Genomic DNA, 25,585 nt, shown 5'->3' on the forward strand with positions numbered 1-25,585 from the left:
ACGCATGAGTAGCTAAACTAGTTGAATGGGTTAAGAGGAACTAAGCTAACATGATCTAGGAAGTTCATTGCTTGTGATTGTCTTGTTATATGTTGTATAAAATACCCCTTTAGAGTTACTCGAGAGAGAATCTAAAGAAAGAACCTAATGTCTTGAGAGAGCTAAGTTAGAATCTAGACTCGGGAGAGCGAGATTAGATCGACATAAGTAAGAGATAGGGACTTAGAGATAAGCTCTGTTTTTCAACACTGCATCGCGTGCACCTTAGGAATAGGAATGATGATATGTGGTCACATATTTGTGTGAATGTCATGTTGTCATCGCATAAATAAAGATAGAGTTTTATGTGTAAACCCTGTAGACTTATCGCATATTTATCGCATGTGTTCTAGCCTTAGAAGCCGTGGCATTCACACCGAGAGGTGGTTTACTATTGTATGCATGTTGCATGATCGCAAGGCATGAACGCGTCCTAGGGAGTGTTAGCCGAAACCTTTCTCAACCCGTTCACTGCATATTCATCGTATTTCCCATTTACCAACTCTTTTCGAACTCTGCTGCATTCGTTATTATTTTCATGAACGCAACAACAACCCAACACTTATTTATTCAACTGGTTACCGCAATTTTTCATAAAAATATCCAACACAACTATTTTCACAAGTCCCTATGTTCGACCCTGGACTTACCAGGAAACTCAGAGGAATTTACACTTGGATTTCTCTAGGGAAACTTGAGTGCACAACGTAATCCACCAACATATATCATCCATAATTTCCACTTCATAAAATTCAAGCATCAAGTTTTTGATGGGGGGAAATTGGAAGACAATTTTACTTGAAAACCAACTTCCCTTGGACGCGATATGCGATGTATGTTCCTAAGATATGTGTTGATAGTCATGCGTCGGAATGAAAAATGCGTTAATTGAATGTATGTGATGACCATGTGTCCTACCACAAGTTTTCTTGCGTTCATGCCAAGTATAAAATGAGTGCAAGTTTCTCGGGTAATTCGAAGTCGAACACAAGGACTTGTAGCTATATGTTGCGGTGATATGCATGCGGCGATTTGAATAAAATAATGGAGGGGATGTTCCTATGTTAATCCTACTCCTACTTCTATCTAACAGACAACGCAATGAGAATTATGCATGAAAGGTAGAGATGCGATAAACCTTGACATGAAATAAATGTGTGGGAAAATAGGTAAAATGCAGAGATGTTTTCATTGCAAAACTTAAGAGTGATCGCAAGGACAACCCTAGTCAACGCAAACTAATGCGATCATGCAACACTCATACAATAGTAAACCACCTCTCGGTGCAAATGCTACGGCTTCTAATGCTAGAACGCATGCAATGTATGTACAGAGGTGTCTATAGGGCCTACACATAAGCCTTTAATTCTTGTCTATGCGATGATACACAAACAAGGCGACCACATATCATCATTCCTATTCCTAGGGTGCACGCGATGCAGTGTTGACAAACATAGCTTATCTCTAAGTCCCTATCTCTTGCTTATGCTGATCTAATCTCGCTCTCTCGAGTCTAGATTCTAACCTAGCTCTCTCGAGACATTAGGTTCTTTCTTTAGATTCTCTCTCGAGTAACTCTAAAGGGGTATTTTGCACAACATAAAACAAGACAATCACAAGCAATGAACTTCCTAGATCATGTTAGCTTAGTTTCTCTCAACCCATTCAACTAGTTTAGCTACTCATACGTATTAAGAGAGTGAGCAGATGTAGAAATAGAACTTCCATTGAATAGATATTAGTTGAAGTACTGAATGACAATGCAATTATAGTAAAGATCCTGGAGCAATTTCTTGCTGCCAGACGTTACACTGTTTCTACTCGTGCTTTAAAGATAGTTTCGCTTTCGTGAAAGTCAGCCCGCTCTCTGCTCTTACGCCCCAAGGTTCTCTCTCAAGCTGCCTTGGACAATCTCCGGCGTCACCACTCTTCTCTTGCCTCGCCGTAAAATGTAAAAGAAAACTATGAACAGAGGTATGAACTTGTAATGGTGATGAGGTAATCGACTGCTTCACCCCTTCTCTGAAGAATGCACTTAGTATTTATAGGGCATCAAAGGTGAAAGGCGGCTTCTCTCTCCTGGTTGTACAGATGGGACAGCTTTAATTCCTGATTGATGCGGCGGATAATTATCATCGATAAAGCTGGATGTATTTTGTGACCGTTATCGACTGTCAACTTAATTTGGATCCGACTGTCGTCAGCTTTCTGTCCCATCGATCTTAATCGTCCTTTTGTCCGGATGCGTCCACCATGTTGCAGTGATTCTTCTTGGGTGAATGTTTGCGAGCACGATCAACGCAAAGTCTTGCGATGAAGTTGCGCTCGACCAATGTATTCCTATGATCGCATTCTTTGCATTGCGTTAACACATTATTCTACACAAAAGTATAAAGATCAACTGCTCTAATGCATTCGACACATGCGACCGCAATATTATAGAATTTATGATTGATGGACGCAATTTAACATATTTCATCAATGCAATCCAACATTGTTTAATGATTTACTACTATGATAACATGCATTTCTACCCGTTATCACTCACCTAGGGTTAACAAATAACAACTTATTTTAATAGTTTAAATAGTTCGTTATCTTGTAAATTTCTGGTTACAAACTCAACCGAACTATAAAGTCTAAGGTTGAAGGTACTTATGTTGACAGTTTACGAAACACCTATTACCTAAGGATTATAACCAAATTTCGAGTGTTGTTGACCCAATTTTATGAGCATATGTGAGCGGTGTAAGGTAATAAAATGGTTTTATGACTTAGAAATTGTAGGTTAAATCCAAATATAATAGTTAAACTTGGATAATCACCTAGACTTAGGATGTTTTTAATCGAAATAACCTAAGTAAAGAATATACTCAAACAAATAGAACACTTCAATGGGAGATTAATAATATATATGATATATTGTTTTTAGTTCTCACCTTTCTAAGAGTTCACACCGTGAGATCCATGCTCGGCTCGTGTCACTTTTACCACGACTACTCCATTCGAAAAGTGTTTCATGGGTCAATAACAAGGTGAATAGGGGAAGTAATTTATAGTAAGTGGGTGAAGGAATTGTGTCAACATATCCTACAGTCTCTTCCATTAGTTTGAACCAGGAGATTCTTATGTTGCGCCTGCTATTGTTTTTAGGTGGTATTAGCTAGTTGGTTTTTAGTGACTATCCTCTTGGAGGGTTGTAACATAGGATTCAAAACAACTCAAACTTCAGAAATGAATATGGTTTCTTAGTTTCGTCTTTAGAATTGTCTTCCAATTTGGGGGCTTACTGATACCGTTCTATAAAATTTGAAAATGGAGGGTCACACTTACAAGAGTTATTAAATGTTAGTAAGTTCTTGACCAAAAATGATAACTAAATAACTATTGGAATAAAGAGTTATTCTGGAATTAGTATTTAGTCAAGAATGTCTTGCTTTAGTGAAGAAATATTTGTCTGCCCCTCGGTAGCATCTATTCTGACTCACTAAAGTATCTTTGCAAATAAATAATGAAATCTATGTACATTATTACTTTTTGCTCAAATGAATTTGGATTTAGATGCATTTTTCTGATAGAATTTGTTTATGTTTCAGTATGTCGAATTCAATTATCCAACTTTTAGCTTCCAATAAATTTAACGGCGAGGGTCATTCAAACTGAGAATCAAATATCAATACAAAATTAGTTATGGATAATTTGAGGTTTGTTTTAATGGAGGAATGTCCTCTAGTTCTCAATTCAACGACAAACTGAAATATTCGGGATGCATATGACAGATGGGTTAGGACAAATAGAAAAGCTTGAGCCTATATCTTAGCTAGCATATCTGATGTGCTAACTAAGAAGCATGAGTGATGGTCACCGCTAAGGAGATCATGGAGTTGTTACAGGCGATGTTTGGACAACCGTCTTCATCCGTTCGACATGATGCTATCAAATATGTTTACAATTCCTGAATGAATGAAGGGACCTCTTAGAAAAAAATGTCCTGGACATGATGGTCCACTTTAATATCGCGGAAGCAAACATGACTGTTATAGACGAAAAGAGCCAAACCAGTTTCTTGACATTTCGTACAAATATTATGATGAATAAAATAGAATATAATTTGACTACTCTTTTGAATGAGCTTCAGACTTACCAATCCTTGATGAAAAATAAGAGCCTGGAAGGGTAAGCAAACGTTGTAACCCAAATAAAATTATAAAAGGGATCGTCATTTGGGACTAAACCTTCTTATAAAAAGTCTGGACTTTTAAAGAATAAGAGTATTCAAATGAAAAAGAAAGGAAAAGGGAAAAAGAAAACTCCTACAAAGAAAGACAAGGAAAAGGTTTCCATTGTAATGAAAATGGGAATTAGAAAAGAAACTCCCTAAATATCTTGTTGAAAAAGAAAAGGCTGAAAAGGAAAAGGTAAATTTGATTTACTAGTAATTGAAACATATTTAGTGGAAAGTTCTCATTTGACGTGGATATTAGATTCAGGCATTGCTAACCATATTTGCACATTCATTCAGGAAACTAGTTCCTAGAGATAGCTAACAGAGAACGAGATGACTTTCAAGGTGGGAACAAGTGAAGTCATTTTGGCTCGTGTAATGGAAGATCTAAAGTTATTTTTTAGAGATGCTTATATTTTGTTAGAAAATATATATTATGTATCTGATATGAAAATGACTTAATATCAATCTCCTATTTATTAGAACATATGTGTAAAGTTATTTTTTATCAATGAAGCTTTCATGAGTTCTAGAGGTGTTTACATATGTTATGCTAAACTTGAAAAGAACTTGTATGTGTTAAAACCAATTGAGGCGAAAGATATTTTAAGTATAGAAATGTTTAAAAAAGATAAAACTTAAAATAAGAAACGAAAAATTTCTCCTAACGCCTAAGACAATTCTCTATCTCCATATAAATCATGTCTTGAAGGTAAAATGACTAAAAGATATTTTACAGGAAAAGGTCAAGAGCCAAAGAACCTCTAAAGCTTGTACATTCAGATCTCTATGGTCCAATATATGTTAGAGCTTAAGGAGGATCTAAATATTTCATAAGTTTTATTGATGACTATTCAAGATATGACCATGTTAACCTGATGCATCATAAATCCAAAACTCTTGAAAAGTTCAAAGAGTAAAAGGCAAAGGTTGAGAACTTATTAGGTAAAAAGATTAAAATACTTCAATTAGATTGATGTGGTAAGTATATGGATTTAAAATTCCAGGACTATTTAATAGAATATGGAATTCAATCCCAGCTTGTTTGGTACACCACAACAAAATGGTGCAGCTAAAATGAGAAATAGAACCCTATTAGACTTGGTTCGTTCGTTAATGAGTTACCCCCAGTTACCTCAATCTTTTTGGGGATATACAATACAAACTACAATATTTTTTTTTTTTTTTGACATAGTTCCCTCAAAAAGTGTTTCAGAAACACCATACAAGTTATGGGAAGGATGTAAAAGTAGTTTATGTCACTTCAAAATTTGAGGATGCCCAACACATATGTTGGTGCAAAACCTAAAGAAATTGGATCGACATTCTAAAGTATGCCTATTTGTAGGATACTCTAAATAAACAAAAGGTGGTCTATTTTATGATCCTCAAGATGATAAAGTGTTTTTATCGACAAATGCTACATTCTTAGAGAAAGACCATATAAGAAATCATCAACCTCGTAGTAAACTAGTATTGATTGAAGTATCCAGAGAAACTATAGATAGATCAACAAAAGTTGTTGATCAGACTAGTCTTTTAACAAAAGTTGTTAATGAAACTAGTCCGTCACACCCTTCTTAAGAATTGAGAATACCTCGACGTAGTGGGAGGGTTGTTCAACAGCCTGATTGTTACATGGGTTTAACAGAAACTCAGGTCGTCATACCTGATAATGACTTAGAGGATCTATTAACTTTTAAACAGGCAATGGAGGATGTAGATCAAGGCCAATGGATAAAAGCCATGAACCTTGAAATGAAGTCTATGTACTTCAGTTTAGTCTAGGAACTTGTAGATCAACCTCGCAGACAGACTTAGAGAATCGGTACATTGGTTGTAAGTGGATCTACAAAAGAAAATGAGACCAAGCTGGTAAGGTACAACGCTATAAAGTTAGACTCGTGGCAAAATGATTTACTCAAAGAAACAGGGTAGATTATGAAGAAACCCTTTCTCCTGATGCCATGAAAAAGTCTATTAGAATACTTTTATCCATTTCCGCCTTTTATGATTATGAAATATGGAAAATGAATGTCAAGACAGCCTTTCTGAATGGCTATCTTGAAGAAAGTATTTACATTTTTCAATTAGAAGGGTTCATTGAACAGGGTCAAATGCAAAAGGTTTGCAAGCTTAAGAAATCATCAACCTCGCAGTAAACAAGCATCTCGATCCTGGAATATAAGATTTGACACTGCGATCAAATCTGATGGCTTTGAAAAAAACGTTGACGAACCTTATATCTACTAAAAATTGTCAAAAAAATTGTAGCTTTTTTAGTACTATATGTTGATGGTATCATACTAATTGGAAAAGAGGTAGGATTCCTTGTTGACATCAAGAGATGGCTAGCATCGCAATTTCAAATGAAAGATTTAGGAGATGCACGGTATGTTCTTGGAATCCAAATATTTCGAAATCGCAATAACAAATTGCTAACACTATCTCCAACGTCTTATATAGACAAAATGTTGTCTAGATATAAAATGCAAAATTCCAAAAGAGGTTTATTACCTTTTAGACATAGAGTTCATCTGTCTAATGAACAATATCCTAAGGCACCTCAAGAATTTGAGAATATGAAAAAAATTCCTTATGCATCAGCAGTCGTGAGTTTAATGTATATCATGTTGTGTACACGTTCAGACATATCCTTTGCAATTGAAATAATCAACAGGTTTCAGTCCAATCCTAGACATAGTCATTGAATTATCATTAAAAACATTCTCAAGTATCTTCAAAGAACGATATACTATATGCTCATATATGATTCTAAGGATTTGATCCTTACTAGATACACTATTTTTTATTTTAAGACCAATATGGTTCTAGGAAATCTATTTCTAGATCAGTATTCACTCTGAATGGAGGAGCTATAGTCAAGAGGAGTATAAAGAAAAGTTGTATTACTGACTCCACCATGGAAGCAGAATATGTAGTTGCATGGGAAGCAGCCAAAGAAGCAGTATGACTTAGAAAGTTTTTAATCGATTTTGGAAGTGGTTCCAAATATGGATCTACCAATCACCTTCTATTGTGATAACAGTGGAACAGTTGCCAACTCAAAAGAATCAGGAAGTCATAAGCACGGAAAGCACATTGAGCGCAACAACCATCTCATCTGGGAGATAGTACATTGAAGAGACGTGATCGTCACGCAAATAGCCTCAGAAGATAATTTAGTTGATTCGTTTACAAAGACCCTCATGACTAAAGTGTTTAAAAGTCACCTAGTCGTACTAGGACTATAAGCTTCATAGTTTATTGTCAAAACTAAGGTAACTTGATCTTAATTCTGAGCTACCTATGAATTGTTTTTTATTTGGGATTATCCTTTAATCGACATGGGTGAGAGTGGCTGAACATCGCTGGTTAATAAGTCTTCCATTTTAAGTCCCTCTACTAGCTCAGAAAAGGATTAAACCTTTTGAGTGGATTTGAAATGTTCAAATTTGGATTAGGGTTTTAAAGAGTTGAGATTATTTAAATATGATTTAAATATTTTAATTAGGTGTTTTAGTAATTTAATATTTATATTAAATTAATCTAAAATTAATTAACTAAATTGTTTAGTTAATCCAAATTAATTTTATTGAGTTTTGAATTTATGAAATTCAAAATATAAAATTGTTTTTTCTCATTTAATATATTTTGGAAATTGTTCCAATTAAAATTAAAAAGAAAATAATTAAATGGAAAGTGGGATAATCCCACATTTTTCATTTAAGTGGAAAATTTGCATGCTCAAGGCCTATAAAATGATTGAATTTAATTTATTTCAACGTTCATGCAACCCGAAACTCAGAAGAAAAAAACTGTTGTTGAACACTCTCTAAAACCTTCTAAATTCATCCCAAAGCTCACTTAATTTTGGTTCCACCACCTAATCTAAGGCCTGAGAATAGTAGAGAACACTCTTGTGGTAGTCTACTTCAAGGCTTGAAGAAGAAATTCCTGGAGATTTGGAGCAATTTAAGGATTCATCAAAGGTTGTGTTATTAAAACCTTATTTATGATTTTGTTATGAAATTACATGTTTGCTAAAATTACTGTAATTAGAGTGCTCAAGATCCAAATAGCTTTCATTTTTAGAACAACTCCATCATGGCATTCATCTAAAATTCATCTTTCAGAGTCCCTTAACATTCTTTGACTCAATAGGGGAGGTGAAATACATACTCCCCATCAGTTTGAGATAATCCACTTTCTCCCTTTTGTGAGTACAAACATCATTATTTAGATCACCAATTATGTTATTAAGAAAGTTATTCTTTTGAGCACGAGTGGATACAAGAAGCACTCCGTTCTTAACACCATCTGATTTAGAATTGTCAATTTCACACATATTGCTACATGATGAAATGGCAGAACAGATGTCTCTAGCATCAGAAGCAACACAGGGCAGTGTCATGATCTTCATCTTCTTTACTAGGAAGCTCAATATCTTGCAATCAACAACAACATTGATGGATTCCATAACATTTCGAATGTGCTTGTTGAAGACACGGTAGGCACGACGGTTAGAAGAATAATCGAGAAAGATACTTTTTTTTGCTTTGGTATCCCATTTCTTTCTAGAGTCTCGATCTGAAAGAGTATAACGAGTATTCCCAAACACATGAAAATATTTAATATTTGGCTTTTGTCCTTTCAAAATTTCATAGTTAGTGCTCAGAATATTGGGTTGGATAGAGATTCAGTCGTGAATAGGACATGTGGTATTAAAGGATTCTACTCAAAAGTGTAGAGGCACACATTTTGCATGTAGCATAGTCCTTGCCATTTTTTGGAGGGTGCAATTTTTCCTTTTCACAATTCCATTCTGTTGATGGGTTATAGAAGAAGAGAGCTCATGCTAGATACCTTCTAAGTTACAGTAGTTTTCAAAATTACATTTTCAAATTCTTTACCATGATCAGTTCTGATTCTCATAATTTGTGCCTCTTGTTCTCTCTGAAGTTGGAGATATAGTGTCTGACAAACTTGAAAAATGTCTAATTTTTCTTTTATAAAACGCACCTAGGTGTACCTAAAAAAATCGGCTTATCATTTTTCCCCAAGCTTTCCACCTACATTGGCCCCATGAGATCCATATGCAGTAATTCCAACATTCGGTTGGTAGTATGAGCATAAACTTTCTTATAGGCAACTCTAACTTGTCATCTTGCCTGACAGTCACCACACACAGCTTCCCCATCTCTAGATAAGGAAGATAATCCGAGGATAGCTTTTTCTGACATAATCTTCTTGATAGGATGTAGACTAACATGACCTAACCGCTTATGCCATAAAGTAGCTTCATTGTTTGAAGTTATGTGATAAACATGAGGGCAAACATTAAGAGACCAAAGATAACAATTATTAGAGGAAAGCATACCTGACATGATAGTCACATTTTCAGTATAAGTCTCGAGGCATTTTTCTTTGGAGAAATTTACAGTGATGCTAATCACACAGTTGACTTATGTTGATTAAATTCGCAGTCAATTCTTTGACAAGAATAACATTCTCAAGTAGGGGAAGACCAGGATATGACTGTTGACCTTTACCGAGAACCTGTTCTATTGCTCCATCACCGAAGGTAACATGACCAGATCCATAAGGTTGGATGTTTTAAATACATGATTACTCACCTGTCATGTGATGAGAGCACCTATTTTCGTAATACCAGCCCTCTTTTGATGAAGAACGAAGAGAGGTGAAGGCAACATGACATTTATCATCAGTTTTAGACGGACCTCTTTTTACCCTCCATTCCTTTTTAGGTTTCTTGACATATCTACCATGGGGAGATCATCTGGGATAATTCCACCACAGTATATCACTCATTCTTCTTGATAACTGATAAAAGTATGGTCGAATATCCTTCCTACAAAAGTGACAGATCCACTTTCTTTTATTGATGAATTTCAAGGAAGAGATGTTTCTTCACTAGCTTTAGACATTAACTCACTCATCCCAGTGTCTTTTGCTAGTACAAACCCTTTGAACTTCAAGGATTCTTCTATGTAGAAATGATTCCTAGACTTGCTAAATCCAACACCTTGTTTATCTGAGACCTTCTTACCAGAGGACAAAATTTTATTGAGAATGTTTGTGCCAGAGTTGAGCATCCGAACAGATTTAAACATAATTTCAAGGTCAGCTTTGAGAGCTTGTAACTTCTTCTTTAAGTCAGATATAGTACTTAGCATATGACAATTGTCTTCAATCAGATTTGCAATTCTCTCCTTTTGAACAACCTATACCTTTGTATCTTCCATCTACATTTAATAAACTTGATCATAGGGCAATTGGTCATGGGAATCATTGGCCTTATCCAACTGGGATCTTGAAGCAGAAACATCAAAACTATATGTCTTAGAGTTAGGAATTCAACCTAAAAATGATTAAAACCTTCACATTTACGACATCTGAAATTCCTTTCCCAAGGACCTTGACCTCCATTGCCTTCTTTATTGTTGTCATTCTTTTTTACAAGTTGATTTACTTGTTTTAAAACATTGTTATTGAAGGGATGAAAACCTTAAGACACAGTGGAAGCTTAAACACAGAACCATTTCGTTTTTCCAAATTGGTATTAAAAAACAAAACAAATTTTCATTGGAATAAAAAGTAATATCGATTAAGCATGCAATTTCCAAAAAGACTAATTATACAAAGGAAGAAATCCTACCTTGCAAACCTTTTGAAAATTCTGTAGAATTTCTTTGTTGAATCGGGATTGGGCACCACCACTTGGAAACCTCCCTATTCTTGCAGGGAATTGAGGCTACGAAAAATTATGGGTTTCTCTCTTTTGGGTTTTGGGAATATCACATAACGATTTTTCTTTCTTTTCTCAGGAAGAAGAAAACACACACAGAGAGCTTGAGAGCCTTCTACTCCACTCCTTCTATAAAACAAAACCTTTTTGTTAAAGGGAGAGAAAAGCGTGGGATTGATCCCACGATTTCTCGTAACTTTCCTAAAATGGAGAGTTTACTTGTTTAATTTAAAATAAAATAAAATAAAATAAATTTATTAATTAAATCATATTTAATTAAACGATCATTTAAATCATATTTAAATGATTTCCTCTCACATAACCTATAGTTTTATTGTGCATCTAATGTACATTAAGTTTAACCTATAGTTTGATTTAATCAATTTAATTAAATTCAAAATTCAAAATTTAATTTACCTAAATTAATTAATTAATTAATCATCCAATTAAATATCACATATTTAATTTAATTTCCCATTTAAATCATATTCACAAACATTTCTTTCATTTAACCTATAGTTTTAATGCGCGTCCAATGCACATTATTTTTAACCTATAGTTTTCAATATGAATCTTATTATAATAAATTAATATTTGAACTCCTTTCAAATATTTCGTTCTCTCATTTGTTAATTTTGAATCATATCCAAAATTAATAATAAAGTCCAAAGTTAAACTTTATATTAAAAAGTATCAATATAAATTAAAAAATTCCTAATCCTGGATTTGAACATTTCAAATTCAATTTAATGAAAGATTACCTCAATATCCTTTACAAGCTAGGAAGGGGACCTAATGAACCTACAAATTAGAATCTCTAACGATGTGAGATTAATTGACTAAATTCATTAATCAAATTAATCAAGATTCGTTAACTGTGGGTACACTCCATTAAAGACCTACAACTGCACTCTTCTTACTACAGGTATATTTCTATGTCCACGAATATAGACCAATAATAGCAAGTTAGTCCTTTATGAGTATTTGTAACACTAGTTGGGTTGCCTGCAAGTGCTCCTCTAATGAAAAACTTATTTATTATCCAACCATTAAATAGAAACACGTCTCGAGCCAGTGAGAGGGTAGAGCCCTTTGTTCAAGTTCTGAAGACACCACTTAAGGGAACACTCATCTACTTACCCTGAAGTCAGGAATGAGTAAAATTCATCTTGTATGATTATGTTCTTAGCTAGCCACTCGATATTATCCCCAAAATGGTAGGCATGTTGAGCAGACGAACTAACCACTCTCACCTATACAAATCAAAGGACAATCTCTCGTGAGTAGGAGTTCATAATATACTTAGAAGTAAGACTAAGTTGCCTAGGTCATCCTATTAAAATAGAAACCTAGCTAGTCAATGGAGTTACATCTAGTGGTTACTATTTCGCGGTCTGATCTTGTGCAAACTCATTACACAAGATAACCCCATTCGCATGTCTCCTACACGAATGTATTGGATCACGACATTTGTATCAAATACAAAGTGGGTCGTATTCATAGTGTTACCAGGATAAAGTATCCATTCTTATCCTATACTATAGACCCTTTAGGTTGTATCTTGAACATTGATGCCTATGTCTCTACATACAGTTCAAGACTCATAAGACAACCTAGGATGTTAGTTTATTAGATTTTAGAGTTAATAAGACAAAATTAAATAAAACACCAATAACACTTATTGATAAAAACATTAATAACTATTTATTAATGATGGTCATTTAATTACATTCACTATCTACCAGTTTTAGGGCATAAAACCCAATAGTTGTTGTCACTATTCATGTCTCTATCATGACGAGGAATATAGAAGTCATGAGAAGCTGGGCGTTTCTCTCAACGCATGAGGGCTTTTCTAAATATTTTGGCCAAAAGAGATATGGATTCTGTAAGATTCTCATCAGATTATTTAGCTTTACTTGGCAATTCACCATCATTCACAGAGGACTGCAAGGCTATTCCTTTAGCCTTTCTTTCTGATTTGCAATCAAAGATTATTTCAAAAGTTCAAAGAGATCCGAATTAAATTTTCATGGTACTGGTGTCTTGTGCCTCTTCAATTAAATTTTCAAAGTGGACCAATTGAAATATGTCACTTAGAGCATGGGAAGAATGACATATGGTAGGCTTTTGATTTTTTATTAGTTTTAAAAAGAAAATGAATTTAAAAGGAAAATGAATATAATATTATTTTATGTTTGTGTCTAACAGCTAGTTGGACACATGATGAAATTTTACTTTTTGTTGGATTTTAAAAGAAAATGATTTAAATATCTATATAGATATATATTATATTATGCTTGTGTCTAACGACTAGTTGGGTTTAAATCTCCACCATTCAATTTTCTTTTCCAAGATCCAATGCCCCAAATTAAATATGTTTCCAACAATTTTTCCTCCCTATTTAAACTCATCTTCTTCTCCAAATCATAATAACAATTACAATAGTTTACAATCCTGAAAGCCACCATTATTATGTTCTCAAAGCTCTCATTTTTTCTTTTCATCTTATTCTTGAGAGATTTATTGTATTATGAAGATTAATTTATTGAATGCTACAATTTGAAAATCCACTATTTTGGAGATTCTTTTCCATATTGTTCTTCATTTCTAAATCTATTGTAAAGGGTTACTTTTGAACCCATAACAAGAGTATTGTAATGGTTTGATCCTCAATTGTGGAAAGGATCAAGTTTATTCTTGCTCCCGAGAAAAGAACGTTGTAGCGGTTTGACCCTAAATCGTGGAAAGATGTAAGTTCGTAGTGACATACCCAAGAGGAGCTTGGGAAGTGGATGTAGGCTAGTTGTGCCAAACCATTATAAGCTTTCCTGTGTTAATTTCTCTATCTCTCTCCTACTTTAATTTTGCAATTAGTTTGTTGCTATATTTTATTGCATGAAATTAACTGTAATACTTGTTCCTCTAATTAATTGCTTAATATTTATTTAGGTTGGTTGAATTGATCTTTACATAACTCATACCGATATTTTTAATAAAATCAAATTGGGTGCTTAAAAGTGTTAGTTTTAGTTACTTGGCTATTTTGGGTTGAATTTATTTGCATGAATTTATTGTTTAAAATATTTGTTATCAAAATTTTATTAATTTGTTTAGTTGGGCCCACATTAGTAGAAAGTTTTAAATTAGTTTGATTATACCCTATTCACTACCCTCTAGGGTTGCCATACTAATCCTACACTTCTTCAGTCCAGTTCTTTTCGAGTTTCGACTTACCACACCATCCTTGTCTGTAATTGTAGGATGAGTCCAACTAATGATAACTGCTTTCCAAGACTTACTATCAATAGATTTAAGAAAAATAGTCATTTGGGCCTTCCAATAGGAGTAATTAGTTCCATCAAGCATAGGGAGATGAGTAGTTGATCCACCTTCTCTGATTGACTCCATTGAATACTCAATGCAATATTTGATACCAATTGAAATAAACAATGAATCATAAAAATCCCACAAGTTAGTTCCAATATTAGAGACAATCAGTAAAGCAAGAGAGACAAAGGAAGAGAGAAGAGAGATGCACACGAAGACTTGGTAACCTAGTTCAGTGAGATTACACCTATGTCTAGGAAGCTTTATGCCTAGTGAAAAGAGATCCACTGTCATTCAACATAGTTTTAAAGGTTTTGAAGACCTAGCGGAAGCGTGGAAAAAACATTTGATCTTTCAATTTTTTTTTTTTTTACAGAACACTACTTAAAATTAGAGATGCATCGAAAACAAAGCATGATAAACATTCATAGCATGCTTTAACAAGAACAGAGAAGAACAAAAGAGAGAGTAACACTTACCCTTGAAGTCACAAGATCTTCACGTTCCTCTTCGGTACTACTCACAATGAACTATTGGGAATGATGTCCTAAATCTCCTTGTAATCTTGTACTTTGTAAACTCTATAAACATATTGTTATTAATAAAATAAGTGTTATTTTATAAGCATTTACTCAATCCAATAAACTAAGATCCGAGGTTATTTTATGTAAATTTAAACAAGTGTGTAGAGACATATAGGTGGATCTTGTTTAAATAATAACCTAAATGATCTGTAGTAGATGGATAAGGTAGATACCTTATCTTGGTGACACTACGAATACGATCCGCTTTTTAGGTGTTACAAGTGTTGTAAAGTGCTACAAATGATATGATCCTGATCGTTCATGTGGAGACATGTGAATAGGGATATCCTATACAAAGAGTTTATATAAGACCGGACCACGAAATGATTAGTCTCTTTATATAACACTGTTGATAATAGAGACTTACATTTCACTAGGATGACCATAGATGACATGATCTGAATCCTGAGTGACTTGTGAACTCCTGCTCATGAATGCGGTCCTTTGATTTGTGTAGGTGAGAGTGGCCACATTGCCAACTCAACAATCCTACCATTTTGAGGATTCGTCTGATTGGGGAGCTGGGAACTCAGCTTCACAAGACGGAAGTCATTCCTTCCCCGATGCAGGGGTAAGTAGATAAATTGCTTCCTTAAGGGCTGATTTCGGGTTTTGAACATAGTGGCTACACTCTCTCTTGGGAAGAGAGGACTCAGTCATAGTGAGACTATGAATTATTGTTCATTAGAGAAATCAGGGGTACTTAAGAAGTTAGAAGTAACTACAGGGGAAAAATGGTAATTTAGCCTAGCTGTACTTACGAGCAGTTTGTGAAGGGTCATTGCACTGTTGATTGGTTATATTCAATGGACACAAAAATATATCTGTAGTGTGAAGAGTGCAACTGTCAATCTTTAGTGGAGTGCCTGACAGTTAACAGATGGTGAATATCATGATCAAAGAGTTTAGTCAGTTATTCACGTACCGTTGGAACTTCAAGCTACAGGTCCATAAGGTCCCTTTGGTAGTTTATTGGATTCAAGTTGAGAATCATATTGTGGGTTAGTTTGAAGTGTTCAAATTAACAAGAGGGAATTTGATTATATATGATATAATTCAATTAATTCAATTATATATGATATAATTGATATGATGTATTTGATACATTATTATTTGTTGGAGGAATTAATAATAATATGATTTATATTAAATGCCATAAAATAGAAAAATAACTATGGTTTATATATTGTATATGATGCAATATTAAAACTATAAGTTATAAATATAATATGATAAGTTAGTTATTGTATTTATTTATAATTTATTAATTATGAGATAATTGATAATTCTTTTTCTTCAATAACTACCTTAGTGGGTGGTTTTAAATGGTTTTTATGGTATCTGTGAGATAAAAAGAAAAATAGTTTTTCAAATCAGTCATTCGAAACATCTCATAGAATTCACTATCAAATAAAAGGAGTTTTACTACACGATAGCTTATCAGAGCCTAAATGATCGAGCGTCGAGTTACTACACGATAGTACTCGTTTATACACGATCAAGCATCAAGTCTATGCGATAGACTTCCATTTGCTAAACGATCATTTTGTCCAATACTTGATCGTTTCTTCCTTCATCCCTTTATCCAAAATCATACAGAGTCCATAACTCCTGGATTCTCACACCGAGAATACCAAGGTAATCTTGTGATTGTGTTCAATTGATCGAGGATCAAGTTATACTCACTAGTGATCGAGGATTTTCTAGTTGCATGTTGCGTTCATGCTGTTCGTTGCGTTCGTGACTGATCGAGGAACAGACGTGAAGAAAGAGTTATTCAAAGGCATTGTCACTCAATCCCTTATATTTACTAAAGAAGCATGGTGTAATTTATCTTTAATGCATAATCGTTTCTGTATGATTGTAAATGTTTGAGTTCTTTTGACAATGGAGTTTGGAACGATCCACTTCTGTTCAAAGGTCCTCTAGTTTTAGAGTTCCTTCATGAACAATCACAAACTACCACGAACACCCAAGAAGGACACCACCAACAAGTTTCCTCTGTATTCTCAAAGGGTGAGAATTTACAAGAGTTTCGTGGACTTTGTACTTAATTTGAAAAATGATGGAAAGTAATTTTAGAGAGTAATGTTGCAAAAAAATTCTTTTGAGGAGAAGAGACTGAGAGCTCTATGTGAAAAACAATGAGTTTCACTATCTACTCTTAACGTGAAACCAACTTTCACGTTGGTTATCGGAGAGCGGGGTGAAGGGAGTTACGATAACTCCTTCCCCATTATTTAGTTTTAAATTTAAAATGAATTAGTATTATATATTTATATTAACTATTTAACATATATAACTCACCTTCTATTATATCAAATATAACACATAACCTATAGTTTATTATTCTCTCATTTAAACTATAGTATTTAATATGAATCAAATTCATATTAAATTTAATCTATAGTTTTTTTTATGAATCATATTCACATAATTAATAATTCAAATATTTATTTCCTTTAAAAAAACTTTATATTATAATATATCATATACATTATATTAATTATATCATATATAATTAATTCTCTCAAATAATCTGAACTATTCAAATTAATCCAAAAATAATTCGATTTTTAATAATCCCAGTTGAGCTACAGATGGGACCTTATGGACCTATAGATTGTAGCTCCAATGGTACTTGAATAATCAATTAAACTCTTTAATTAAATTAACCAATTTCCATTAATTACCTATCACTCTACTAAAGACCGACAGTTGTACTCTTCGTACTACAGATATATTTTTGTGTTCATTGGATATAACCAATCAATGGTGCGATAACCATTAAAAAATTACTTGTTAGTACACTTTAGTTATATCAAACTTCTTAAGTACCATTAATCCCTCTAATGAACAATAAGTCATAGTCTAACTATGACAGTGTTATATAGTGAGACTATTCATTTCGTTGTCCGATCTTATACAAACTTTTTGTATAGAACACCCTCGCTCACATATCTCCACATAAATGATCAAGACCATATCATTTGTAGCACTTTACAATAATTGGAACAATTACAAAGAGAGTCGTATTTGTAGTGTCACCAAGATAAGGTACCTAGCCTTATATATCTACTACAGACCGTTTAGGTTATCGCTTGATCATGATCCACCTGTATATCTCCACATACATGCTCAAGTTATAAAAGACAACTTTGGATCTTAGTTTAATGATTTTTTAAGTTAATGCTTCTAAATGTCAAATAAAATACCTTAGATTTTATTAAATAAATAAATTGTTTGTATATTACAATTACAAACTCCTGAGATTTAAGGCATCAACCCCAATAAGTTTAACAAAAATTTTTTTACTAAGATTACATAGAGTCGGATTACTCATGTCAGAATACTAGAGAGCAAGTTAGGCTCCCCTTAACTTCGATACTCCTTGCGATGAGTCTGCAAATTTAGGCTCCCTTAAATTCAATGCCACAACAACGACTTCACCCTCTTGTTACCTGCTAGTTGAAAAGAACACTCAACTAGTGTTCAGATATAGTACGTCCAAGAGCCTACTTGAACAACCGAAGCCTCACAAAATCAAAATGCTTCTTCTTTTGTTTGAACAACAATCATGTATGCACCAAAAGACTCTGCAATTTTAGTAATCAGTTCATCATCTTTTTAATTAAAATTTCAGTAGCCCTAAAAACCTTTGCACCAGTCCTTAAATACGAGCATGACAAAAAAAAGGGCAGAAAAACACCAACGACAAAGACGCACATAAGGAAAGAAATTCCCAACAAACATGTCACAAATAAAGAAAGAATGTTCCCACAAAGACAACAACAAAAAATCTAACACAATAAAAGAAAATATTATTAATTAATAATAATGTAACAATTACTTATAAATATTATTACTCATATGTACTTTTATGATGTTTGTATGAAATTTGTAATAAATGTCTTGGATTTTGATATTTAGCATTTGAGTTTTATTAAATTTTAATTATTAGTATGTGTTGTATACAAATTTAAATATTTTAAGTTAATAAAAAGAAGTAATAAAACAAGAAAAGAAAAAAGAAATAACCCGACAACTCAACCCAACCCAACCTGAATTTTAAGGGTTGGATTAGGTTGGAAATCTTATTAGGGTCGTCAACTCGATGGTCCAAAAATTCCTCCAACCCAACTAAATCTAATCCATGTATATTCTTACTTTCTTGTTTGTGTATATCCATGCCCAAAGCTATGTAATAAAAAATTGGGTTGTACCTTAAAATTGGGTTATATATATAGCCCAATTTTACAACCTTCTTGTTTGTTTATATATATGGGGCTTTTTTTAAGTAAAAAATTGTGTTGAGAAGTAGAGATTTATATCTACAAATCTCTTTTTACTTTAAAAGGTCATTGTTCAAATTTTCACTTCATATCCAATCTTATATTCTGAAAAAGAAAGAAAGAAAAAGAAAAAAAAAAGTCGGAAAAAAAAAGTTAAAAACCTACTCTGAATATCACTTCACACCTTTTTCAAATCGTCTGTAGCGTCGAAAAAAAATGGTAATTAATTTTTTAAACAATTCGAAATTTGAATTTGACATATATGTATGCATTAACTTCTTTAATTTTTTTTTTCCTCTTTTATGTGTCCACACAAACTTGACCCATTTAAATTTAAAACTTCCAAATTCTATATAATAAAATTTAAGAATAAATTAAGTTCCCACCATACCCCAACAACTCGTACATATGGTAGTTTCTAAAATTTTAGAAAAATTCGATAAATAAATATAAGAAAAATTATTTTAAATAATAAAACTATTAAAAATATTTATAAATAATAGCAAGATTTAACATTTCATTTGTAATAATGGTAGATAGACATTAAAATTTTACTATATTTATAAATATTTTGACTCATTTTCTTATATTTGAAAAAATTCTCATATACTTTTAATTAGGTTGAACAACAATAATAGTATATATAAGCAATGAAATATATCTGTGATTGCACATATCACCAACCTGCATATGGAATGGATTATAAATGCGCTTATGAAGGATCTTTGCTTATTTTAGATGATAATAATAATAATAATAAAGCCACAAAACAATATGATATACATTTCTCAAAGTCTGAGGATAAATAGATGAAGGTTGTTGTTGTCATAAGAGACACAAAAGCCACCGACCTTTTACGAGTTCAAGTCCTTCCAAAACTATTTAATAATCCCTCTCTATATTTTAATTACAAAATAGTTACATGATCATTTTGGTTATCTTAATTATATTAAAGTTTAAATACTATTCTCATCTCTCCTCCTTTTCTTTCCTTTTTTTTTTTTTTTTATTTTTTTTAGTTTATATATTTTCAATTTGGTTTATGGATTAAACTATTCATTTTTTTAAAAAATACATACATATGGAGTCAAAAGATGTCAAAAAAAATATATATAAAGAGCTACCCTTTCAAATTTATGCTAAATGACCTCTTTTATGATACCCTTTGGGATTCATACTATGCAGAAGTTATAAATGAATGTGTCAAAGTATTTCAGATATTTCGGTGCACCTCTCAATATCTCATTTCTCTAATATTCTTGTTTTTAAAAAAATAAAAAATAAAAAAATAAGTTTTTCATTCCCATCTTGTATCTCAGAAAGATCTATTGCTGAATGGCCTTTTTTTGGTACCCTTTTGAAATTTATGGATGAAGAAGAACAATGGGGTTTTCAAGGACAAATTAAAGTGACAAAATCAGGCATCTCTAGAACAACCCTAGTGATCTTTGCTTTTCCCTTTGGGCATCTAAATGTAAAGCTTTTCGCCAACAATGATGCTTCTATTTCACCTACATAACCCTTTAATAGAATATCTTTTTTTTAAAATAATAATAATAATAATAAAAAGGATAAAGATAAAAAAAACAACATTTTTAAAAGTATAAAAACTAAAATGAACTAAAGTTGTCATTTTGAAAATCACTTTGAAACATGATTTTAATTTTGAATCTTCTAAACCAATTTGATGATATGAAAATTACAAATTTGAGTGACTTTGATATACATCATTCATAAATGTTGATTGCATTTAATAATAATAAAAGTGTATGCTTTGATTGATTTTGAAATTATTAAAATCACTTTGAAATACATCTTTAATAACTTAAATAATTTTATACTTTTAAATGTAATTTTCATATCATCAATTTTTTTTTTTATTTTGAAGGATTAAAACTATATTTCAGGGTAATTTAAAAAATGATCAAAGTGATTCTAACTAGAGATGTCTACGGGATGGACCGAGGCCGAGGATGCCATTCCCCATCCCTTCCCCGCTCCCAATTCCATTCTCCATCCCATGAAATTCCCCACGGAGATCGGGGTGGAGATTCCTTGCAGGAAATTTGATAAATTACTCAAATTTTGACCCAAAAAAGTTAATTTATTTTTTTAATATAAAGTAATAAATACAATCAAAATTTTCTCATATATAATCTAAATTTAAATATTCAATTTACACATATTCATTATCTTTCCCAATAAATAATCAAATTTGAAATTTAAATGTAATATTTATATAATAATAATAATAACATAATATTAGATAACTATACTAAATAAATATGTAGAACTTAATCGGGATAGGGACGGGGAATGGGGCAGGAACAGGAGTGGGGATAGGGAATGCATTCCCCGTCCCCGTCCATGTTTAGCTCACGGGAATTTTTTCCCCCATTCCGTCCTTCATTTCAAGCCTAATCGGGGAATATCCGTCCCATTCGAGGCGGGGTCCCGTGGAGCCCCCGTTCCTGAAGAAATTAGACATCTCTAATTCTAACTATGACCGACGCACTCTATAACATCTTCGAAAAAAAATGTTTAAAGTAATTTTAAACCTAAAAATAAAGATTATTTTAACCATTTAAAAATTACAGTCAAATGTACTATTCAGAATACATTGATAGTATTTAAGTCTAAAATGAAATGAAACTGTGGGAATAAATTGAAAGCTTTTAAGGAGCTAAATATCGGGGGGTGACGTAATTCCAATGGGCCAATGAAAAGATTTTTTTAAGTTTATAGAGTGGGGCCTTACTCAACGTTGGCCACGCAAATATTAGGCTGCAGAATTCCCAGCCTCGTTGTGCGAAGCTGATTTGTCATTTTTCTATTTATTCTTTACATTAATTAATTAATTAATTTCTTTTTTTTTTTTAACCTAACCAAAAAAAAAGGAAAAAAAAAAGCTTTATAATTATAATGACCCCTTGACGTCTGGTCTAATGTTTTACACAAAAACAAAGCCAAAAATTTAATGATATAATAAAAGTAGACATTATATATCTAGTCAGCTTTTTCCCTAACGTCAGCCTTTAAAATAATTACCCAAAAATTCGAGCCGCTACTTCTCTTTCTCAAGTAGCTGTACGATGTGTTGAAAGGTTACCCTTTTCTGTTTCCCTTCTTCATTTTGTGGAGCATAAATAAGTGAAACCCATTTTCTAATTTCTCCATAAAATTTATAATTGAGAGAATTAAAGCAAAAGAAAGAAAAAAAAACGTAATGGAAGTTAAGGGAGAAAGAATATTGGGAACAGTGATTCCATTTTTGGCGATGGTGAGCATGGAAGGTTGCACGATTGCATTAACAATATTGGCTAAAACAGCCATTACTTATGGAATGTCTACTTTTGTTTTTGTTGTCTATACAAACGCTGTTGCTTCCATCATTCTTCTTCCTTATTCCTTCATCTTTCATTACAACCACAGGTTCTAATCCCATTCTTTCCTTTCCTTTCTAATTTCCCTTAAAGTTCAAAACTTTACCTTTAACTTCTTTTTTTATATAAACTTTTTGCAGAATGGAATATCAACAATCTTTGTTTTCCTTTCCTCTTCTTCTCCGAGTCTTCCTCTTGGGTTTCACTGGGTTTGTCTTCTCACCCCCTTTCTCTCTCAATCTCTCTTTAATACAAGTAGTTAAAAAAAACACTAAATTATTTGACAGACGGTTAGAATAATGTAACCGACAAATATTTTCATATCGTTGGATGTATGAGAGATAAATGAAGAACAATATAGCATTAAGTTGAATAACTTTTGGAAAAAAAAAATACAAAATTATTGTATGCATTCAGGTTGCATCTATTTATTTTGCAACTTAGTGTTATGGTTTAATTAAAATGTCTTGAAGTTGTTATTTGAAAATCTGGTTGATTGACTCTAAGGTTTAGAAAGATTGTTATATATAAACTCTTTTAACTTTAGAGGTGCTTCTACAATCTATATTTTTTATACTTCTCTCTAATAAGAAAATCATGTAAATCTTTGAGTTGATTTTTTAATTGTTTACCATGGTTCAACAACTCTTTGTTTGTTTTTTTCCTTCTGTTATGTGGCGAGAGGTGGACTGAAGAGAATAATAATTCACATATGGAGTTTATGATGCAAGTAAATATTACTCATAATTTTTTTTCTTAGTTTAGTTGGCATATCCTTTCACTGTAAGGCAGACAAGGCCCAGAACATTGAATTGTCTTTGACTTTTAAGCAATACAAAACTTTACCTAGTTTAATAATTTGGAAAGGTGAAATTGGTTAATTAATTATATCATGTCACGTACCAATAGATTAATTTACTGGTATCAAAGGAAGATAAAAAAGTAAATAATTTGATTTGGATTGTTGGACTGTGTAGGATATGTATATCTCAGAACCTAGCATTTTTGGGCCTAAGCTACAGCTCTCCAATTGTTGTATGTGCAATGGGTCTTATGCTTCCAGCCATTTCCTTCATACTCTCAATCCTTCTCGGGTAATGATTTATATTTCTTTTATTAATATGAATATAGTTCAACTGAGACTATTAAAAAAAAGGAAAAAATAGAAGTAATTAATTAGAGTTTGATTTTCAGGAGGACAAAAATAGAGTGGAAAAATCCCAACTTTATTACAAAGGTAGTTGGGACAGTTATATCAGTTATAGGAGCTACATGTGAAGAGCTATACCTAGGGCCAGTTGTACGGCAACATCCATCTTCTTCTACACATTTACAATTCAAACAGAAGCTTTTGGTGTTTACTTCAACCACAGATCGTTGGATTTTTGGTGGCCTTCTATTAGCAGCTGCCACTTTATGTGTCTCAATATGGAACATTATTCAGGTTAATAATAATAATATGTTTTTATTATTGTTATACACAAGCCCCATGTTTTTCTTTTTTTAACATTCTTTTTGTTGTTGTCATCATTTTTTTGGCCAGTTGGGAGTTATAAAACAATACTCACAAGTGATGAAAGTTGCCTCATTTTATAGTTCAGTGGGCACATTACTCTCAACAATTGTGGCTTACTTTGTTGTCAATGATTCAAGTGCTTGGACAATCAAATCTAACTTCGACCTCTTTCTCATTATTGCAACTGTAAGAAAAACAATGGATAAGGACTTAGGTTAATTTTGTTGTTATATAAGTAGAAACCAGACCATTCATCCTATGAAAACGATGAACTTTTGCAGGGAACTTTTAGCGGTTTGATTCGAAACCGAGTGCAAATTTGGTGCATGCAAAAGAAAGGGCCATATTACGTGCCCATGTTCAAGCCTTTTGGCATTCTTTTTGCTACCTTCTTTGGCGTCACCTTCTTTGGCGACACTTTTCATTACGGAAGGTACAATTATTGAAAAATACTTGAGTACATCCTAAGCTGTATTTATATTTTCTGTTGTCCACTTAGTTATTATTTTTCATGTGACCAATTCTTCCTTCTTTGTTATTGGAGTGAACGGCAAAAAGATGAATGCAATTTAGTATGCACGGATTGGAGTGAAAAAATCTTTTTTGTTTTGTTTTTTTGTTTTGTGCTGATGTAAGTGAGAAAATCTTCTCTTTTTTTTTTTTGGGGGTATGATTGGCAGTGTGATGGCAGCATTTATAGCTGGAATGGGGTATTTGACAGTATTGTGGGGGCAAATTAACGAAGATCGTGGAGTAGGAGAAGACAAAGATGGTGACAAGAATAATGATGATTTGTCTTCAGCTAAAGTTCCACTTCTTGATGAAGAATCAGAAGTGTAAAAGAAACTAAAAATATCTAAGATTGATGATCAGAAAACAGTTATTTTTGAATGAAATTCTGATCAGAATTAGGAAGGCCTTTCGCTTTCTTATTAGAATCTCTCTCAATCTTTGGAGTTGAGAGCAACTGTATATAATTATCATTGTACTGTGTGCTATTTAATGGGATGCTTCTTCGTTGGTTTTCAATGTAATGGTATGATCCTTTTCTATTTATAATATATTATCATTCATCCATGCATTATTCTTCAATTTCTTTGCTTTCTCATGATGGTGATATATAATAGTTCTGATCATTTGAGCTGAGATTATATATATATATATACTGCAAGTGGTTTAAGATAATTTTGTAATAATAAGGTTATGTTGTGATTACAAAATAAAGAGAAGCTGAATTTGATAATTTTCACTTAACATATATATTCAATGGTTGATAATCAATTATTAAAATGGAAATGATTACTATTGAGAAAATGAATTGCCTGAAGAAAAATTTGATGGGTATTTTCGAAATATATCAGAAGTTAGACCCTACTTCTAAAATGGGTAAAAAAGTAATGGGATCTAAGTACTATAAAACGATCCTATAGTTTTGGTTCCAAATTTT

General features: G+C 32.6%; 1 protein-coding gene across 1 annotated transcript; it reads left to right on the forward strand.

The window, feature by feature from the left end:
- Positions 1 to 22,401: 22,401 nt before the first annotated feature.
- Positions 22,402 to 25,215, forward strand: LOC120081673 (WAT1-related protein At1g70260). Its single transcript, XM_039036743.1, has 7 exons — positions 22,402 to 22,671; positions 22,763 to 22,831; positions 23,600 to 23,716; positions 23,817 to 24,066; positions 24,166 to 24,324; positions 24,420 to 24,571; positions 24,819 to 25,215. The coding sequence occupies exons 1-7, from the start codon at positions 22,466 to 22,468 to the stop codon at positions 24,976 to 24,978; spliced, it is 1,113 nt and encodes a 370-aa protein (XP_038892671.1). The 5' UTR covers positions 22,402 to 22,465; the 3' UTR covers positions 24,979 to 25,215.
- The last annotated feature ends 370 nt before the right edge of the window (positions 25,216 to 25,585 follow it).

The sequence above is a fragment of the Benincasa hispida genome, chromosome 7, assembly GCF_009727055.1.
Source record: "Benincasa hispida cultivar B227 chromosome 7, ASM972705v1, whole genome shotgun sequence".
In the NCBI taxonomy this organism is placed as follows: domain Eukaryota; kingdom Viridiplantae; phylum Streptophyta; class Magnoliopsida; order Cucurbitales; family Cucurbitaceae; genus Benincasa; species Benincasa hispida.